At 32.3% G+C, this 6,318-nt stretch overlaps 1 protein-coding gene across 2 annotated transcripts; it reads left to right on the top strand.

The window, feature by feature from the left end:
• The first annotated feature begins 2,750 nt into the window (after window positions 1–2,750).
• Window positions 2,751–4,982, top strand: LOC120187622 (zinc finger CCCH domain-containing protein 15-like). Of its 2 annotated transcripts, XM_039191302.1 has the most exons (3): window positions 2,751–2,837; window positions 2,944–3,543; window positions 4,235–4,982. In XM_039191302.1, the coding sequence occupies exons 2-3, from the start codon at window positions 2,944–2,946 to the stop codon at window positions 4,559–4,561; spliced, it is 927 nt and encodes a 308-aa protein (XP_039047233.1). In that variant the 5' UTR covers window positions 2,751–2,837; the 3' UTR covers window positions 4,562–4,982. The 2 variants fall into 2 exon arrangements, with proteins under 2 accessions (XP_039047233.1, XP_039047234.1); XM_039191303.1 differs by lacking the exon at window positions 2,751–2,837 and having other exon boundaries at window positions 2,927–3,543; window positions 4,250–4,982.
• Window positions 4,983–6,318: the final 1,336 nt, after the last annotated feature.

Genomic DNA, 6,318 nt, shown 5'->3' with positions numbered 1-6,318 from the left:
GAAAAAGGACAAAGAGAGGCAGCTGTATACACTTATTTTCGTCTGATTTTCTATTTTATTTTATTATTTATTATTTATTTATATATATTAATATAGTATAATATTTTTGAAAATATTTTTTACGGTTTTTGAAAACATATAATATACTTTTTAAAAATCAGTTTTTGAAAATATATATAATATATAGTTTTGAAAACATTTTGAAATATATATATATATAATATATAGTTTTTGAAAACTATTTTTTGAAAATGTATATATTATATAGTTTTTGTAAACTTATACAATATATGGTTTTTTAAAAAACATTTTAAATATATATATAATATATGGTTTTTAAAAACATTTTGAAATATATATATATAATATATAGTTTTTAAAACGTTTTGAAAACAATATAATATATAATTTTGAAAACATTTTTAAAATATATATATAATATATAGTTTTAAAATATTATTTGAAAATATATATATTATATGGTTTTGGGGAAATATTTTTGAAAATATATATCGTATATTATTATTATTATTTATTAGATACTTTTTTATTAATCCTATTTTATTTTTTGGTCCAGGTCCAGAAGCAGGGCCCAACAGGATAGCCTGACCCAGTAGACCTGGTTCAACCCAACAGAGTCTATTAGGGTTTCATCTCCAAGTCACTTGCGCAGTCAGATCTGGATCGTTGGATATGACCCAATCCAACGGTCAAGATCAAATCCAGGAAGGTTCCAGAAGATCAAAAACCACCGACAGCAGCGCGTAGGCATCACGCGCCGATAATATTACCAGTCGACCGAAGATTTCAGCTATGTGTAGCACAAAAATCGGAGCTACTCAGACTGAACCACCCTAGATAACCGAGAACAACCCCGAGATAATCGGGAGTAACCCCAAAGCAATCGAAAACGACCCCGATAGGGCCTATAAATACCCTGCAAAGCCAAGGTGAAAAGCACAACCAATGGAGAAAAAATAGTCGGATAACCATAAGCATCGAAAACAATCGAAACACAAACAAACATCAGAGAACCATCAACAAAAAGAAAACCATTCGAAGCAACAAAAAACAAAGCAAAAAACTATTCGAAAGTGCAAGGAAAAACACAAAAATCTGAGGATATGATTTGGGGCTGCACGGCTGTGAATCGCTAACGGTCACCCGAAAACGAGGGGATTTTCGCCCCAAAAGGTAAAAGCCCGTGACTTTTAGGCTAGATCTACCCTGATCTAGAACCGATTTTGTTGTTTTGAGATTAGAATCGGGATTGGGGTGGACTACGATTTTAGGGGAGAGGATTTGGGAGATTTTTTGAGATTTTTTTTGGTTTTTGGTTAAAATGATTTTTTTGCCTATTTATAAGGGAGGGACCATGTTGCAATTAAAAGATTTTTAAATTATTTTCGTAGTCCCTGGACTTTTGAAGCGTAATTCATTTTGGTCACCTATTTCAATTGTCTATGAATTTTCATTTTATTCAATTTAATCCCTGTTTACATTTCATATATTTTGCAAATTGTCCCCCCTAACTTCTTATTTTTCTTTTGCAATTCATTTTTTAGTACCAATTTGATCCATTAATTTCAATTTGTCTCAATTTGATCATCTAATTTTTTATTTTTTTTATTTCTCATTGTTTTTATTTTATTACTTTTAAAATTTAACTTTTTATTTTTTGGTTTATTTATTTTTTATTTTTATCTTTTTTTATCTTTGATTTATTTTTATTTATTTATTTTTCTATTTTTTATTTCTATTTTATTTTTTTCTTTGATTTTTATGTTTTTTGATTTATTAAACATTTATTTATTATTTTTTTCTAACATTTTCGACTTTTTTTTAGAGAAATTTTAACCAATCATAGGTAAGTAATTTGAATAGTTTTTTTAAATTTTAATTTTCGCTACTAAGACAACCGACAAATTAGCTGGTACCGAAAGAACAGTATAAGGGTGTTAATCCTTCCTTTACTGTAACCGACTCTCGAACCTGATACTTTTTTGGTAAAACGCAGATCAAGTAAGATGGTATACGATCCACCTAACTATTTTTAAAATGATCGGTGACGACTCTAACTCATTTATTCAAGTCGAAACCTAATTCCGGACCCAACCGAAAGACGGCCGGGACAGAACCATTATCAACGAAACTAATACCGCATTTGTGCAAAACTTAACTTTTAGCTCTCCTTGAATCTCTCCAACGAATTTTCTCTAATAAAGGAATAATGTATAATTTTATGTTAAAAGATTTGTATTTTTTAAAATTCATATTATAAAGTAAAAGTTAAAAATATTTATATTATATAAAATCAAAATATTAATTAAAAAATATAAAATTTTTTAAATTATATAAAATTTTAAAATTTCTGGAAAATATGACCTTCCATCCACTATTATCTTCTACAAGCTTGTTGACCGTACAAAATATGTTGATGAAATCAAACGGTCCAACATCATCCAACGACGTTTATCATCATACTATGACACAAATTTAGATTAATTAAATGACTTATATACCCTTAAGAAAATGTAAAAGGAATGTATTGGTGGAGAAACTATAAGTACATGAGGAAGGGTAATTCTGTTTAAACGGTTTTAGAAAAATCCACTTTTTCTTTCCCCTTTTCCCTCCATTTCCTAGACTTGCTATAAACCCAGTCTCCTTCGTCATCCATTTCTCAAGTTCGCTCCATTCTTTCCCTTTCTTTCTTTCTTTTTTTTTCTTTCTTTATTTTCTTTTTTTCTCTTTTCCCTTTTGCCAAACAAAAAAGTAAAAATTAATTCTCACTCGCTCTCTCTTTCTCTGACCTGAAGAGAACATTTAAGGTTCCGGTGAGCGTAAAATCTTTCTCTCAATTTCAATGAAATTTACTCATTCGATCGCTGTTTTCTGTTATTTCTAAACGTGTTTTTCAACTTCAGTTTATTCATTTTGCAGATGCAAGACGACAGATTTTCAACAGTCTATGGAGACTTCGGAGGCAAGCAACCGAATGATCACCAGAGCGACGGAGTTTACTCTTCCACCACCACCTCATCCTCCACTTCCAACGCTTCTATGTTCGCTCTTTACAATCCTCGCATCCTCATGCAACAACATCAAGATATGATCAACCGCCACAACCTCTGCCTCACTCGTCTCCGTGAAGCTGCAAAGGAAGCCGAGGCTCTCCGCCAAGAGAATTCCTCGCTTCGATCTGTCAACCTAGACCTCAACAAGCAACTCAGCGCGCTGATCCAAGCCTCTGTTCAGAACCACTTCTCGTCTTCTGATTACAATTCCACGCCGTTCGAGTTGGTGAACGCCTTGCGAGGACTTTGCCTCGGTAGTGGCGGCGTCGGAGAGGCGGATATTTCTGATGAGAGTCCGACAAGCGTGATGGAAGGCGCGGTGGACGTGGAGCGGGTTATGTTGCCTAAGAGCATTTCTGTTAGGTCTAATGGATACCTGAAGATGATGAATCAAGCTGGAGTGAGTCATCGTGGTAAAGCTTGTGGACCTACTCGGACCGGAAATACCTCTCAACTCAGCGGAGCAGTGAGTAATTTCCCTTTTGTTTTAATTTTTAAACTCTGTTTGGATGCAAATTCGTTATTTCAATTAGTATATTTTGTGTTCCTACAGTTACCGTTTATATTTAATAAGTGAAAAAAAATCTGATATAACACGTGATTCAAAATATAATTAACTGAGTTTAATTCTTTAATAAAATTTTGAATGATGTGTTATTATATGATTTAGTGAAAATATATAAAATTTTATAGGTTCAAATTGTATCAAATATTAAATGTAGCTGTTTAATAGTAATAGCAATAGTTTCCCTTTTTATTTTTATTTAATTTAGTGAATGCCTTCTTTGGCTTGGCAATGAAGCAATAAACCAACTAAGACTCAATTGTTAGATGCCAGCTTTAGCAGTATAGGATGATAATTGCTTAGTTTAGACAATTTATAAAGCGAGTAAAACTGATCTTTACAGTTCCTGCCAATAAATTTGCTTAACTGAAATCTAGTGAAATAGTTCCAAACTTGTTACCCTTAACAATAAATTTACTTAGACGTTTAAGATTGATGTATTTTTGCATCTATTATCCCTGCAGCCTTGTTGCTACCAGTCGTACATTAGAAAGGGGAATGATACCTGTGTATATGAAGAACAGTAATAGGTTTACATTTGATTCTTGTACTTCTTAAGTGCTTAAAATGGAATAGTTGACTAATCATTTAGGTGAATGTACAGCAGAAGGTGTATGTCCAGGGAGGTAAGAAGGAAGAAGAGCCGCTCGAGTTGGAAGTGTACAACCAAGGCATGTTCAAGACTGAACTCTGCAACAAATGGCAAGAGACTGGTGCCTGTCCTTATGGTGATCACTGTCAATTCGCTCACGGCATTGAAGAGCTCCGACCCGTAATCCGCCACCCTCGCTACAAGACTGAGGTTTGCAGGATGGTCCTTGCTGGTGATGTCTGTCCCTATGGGCATCGATGTCATTTCCGCCATGCGCTTACAGAGCAGGAGAAGTTCATGGACCACCCCAAGCCAAGAGCCAGGTAAATCATGGGAGATCATCGATATGACATGGTTGCTTGTTGTAGAGATCAATGTTCATAATCATAATCCTGAAACCCGCCCCAAAAAATTGGATAAAAGTGTAATATGCACAATGTAGGAAGTTTACTGGTATGGTGGACGTATATACAATTGGAATAATTAGGGTCATAAAAAATAAGAAGATAAGAAAGAAACAAAGTTAGTAGATGGAGATTGGAAGAGGCTCTGTGGTCCCGGAAGGTGGGAGATTTGTTGCGGTTATTAGAGGTATTTGCTTTTGTTTTCTTTGCTTTTAATAACATTGTTTCTTCAAGAATGCAATTAATGATCCTTACTTGGGATGTTTGGTGTGGCTAAACCAATCCAATGTGGAACTAAAAGAAAAGACGAGCATTAATAGTGATGATGTTCTTCATTCTGCCAATTTAAGCTTCTTCTGTTTGGAGACCGTATGATATATTGGTGTCTTTAGCCTCTCAGAACTTTGCTCTATAATTAATTTTTTAATATGATACCACTATCATTTTTCATATTAATATTTTTATAAATATAATTCTTTAAACCTGAAAATAAAAGATTAATCTAAAGTCTATCCATTCATAACCCTAATCTTGAAACCAAAAGGCAAACTTTGAACACCCATTGTCCGCATAAAATACGTTCATCGGAGAAGAAAAAACTATGACTTAACCCATTGTGGACATGAATTTTCTTTTAAACATAAAATATTTTAATGAGGTGAACCCAAGTAAAATTTTAGGATACACAAACAATAAAATAAATAAATAATCGAAAAAAATTTAGATTTTATGTCTACTCTAGACTAAGGATGAATCTGTCACTGGTTGAAACCAAATACAAGAGTAGCTGCTAGGGATGAAACTACGTGATCGATGAGAGCAACATTAGATGCCTAAAATGATATTCTTGTAACGTTAGACACCTGAATGAATCGAAAAAAAATTAGACACTTATTTGAAAAAATATATATAATTTATAAATTTAATTTTATAATTAAATCTTTTTAAATTTATATTGATTTTAAGATGATTAAAAGTACATTTTAACTAAAAACTTCAGATTTAATTATTTTTTATATCTTTATCAGTTTTGATATCAAATAAATTAAACTTTAATTTATATTTTTTTGTTTATTTTTTAAAATTCTTGTCGATTCTAAATTAAGTAATTTAACCTCATAATTTTATCATAATTCCTTCTCAAGGTTTCAAATAGCGGCTGGATAGAGGTATTGCGGTTATTATATCTCGATAGTGTCCGAAACTGCTATCGCGAAAAATAACGGTGTTAAGTGGGATCACACCAATAGTAGTGGATCGTGGCCATAATTTAACGGATCACGGTCAATAGCAGAGTACTATTCCGTTATTTTATTTTTTTAAAAAAACACAAATTTTTTTATTTAAAAAAATCAGTTCTTTCGAAAAAATAATTATGATCGCGATATCCGTAATGACCACAATAACATCTATTATATCTACAATCATAATAAATACAACACGACCATAAACATGACTACAAACTCTATTTAAAATCATCTTGGTCGAGGTTTCTTCCACAGTTTCCATCAATGCATTACACAGATTGAGATATTCAAAGATTTTATTTTTGTTATTTGTTATTTATTTTAAGCCCCATTGGGAATGGTGTATTGTGGTGCACAGCAAGCAAGACGATGACTGACCAAAGTAGTATCCTTTTACCCTACTATCAATAATAGGGTAATAAAACTAAAAAGT

This window comes from Hibiscus syriacus, unplaced genomic scaffold (genome assembly GCF_006381635.1).
Source record: "Hibiscus syriacus cultivar Baekdansim isolate YM2019G1 unplaced genomic scaffold, ASM638163v2 tig00113725_pilon, whole genome shotgun sequence".
NCBI lineage: Eukaryota > Viridiplantae > Streptophyta > Magnoliopsida > Malvales > Malvaceae > Hibiscus > Hibiscus syriacus.
Note: the sequence above shows the minus strand (reverse complement) of the source record. Positions and strands in the feature narration are given on the sequence as shown.

Excerpts from the sequence above, each read along its gene's own strand:
- LOC120187622 (XM_039191302.1), top strand. The coding sequence starts at position 2,944 with ATGCAAGACGACAGATTTTCAACAGTCTATGGAGACTTCGGAGGCAAG. Across the intron at positions 3,544-4,234 it reads CCTCTCAACTCAGCGGAGCA|GTGAATGTACAGCAGAAGGT; the intron begins GTGAGTAATTTC and ends CTAATCATTTAG.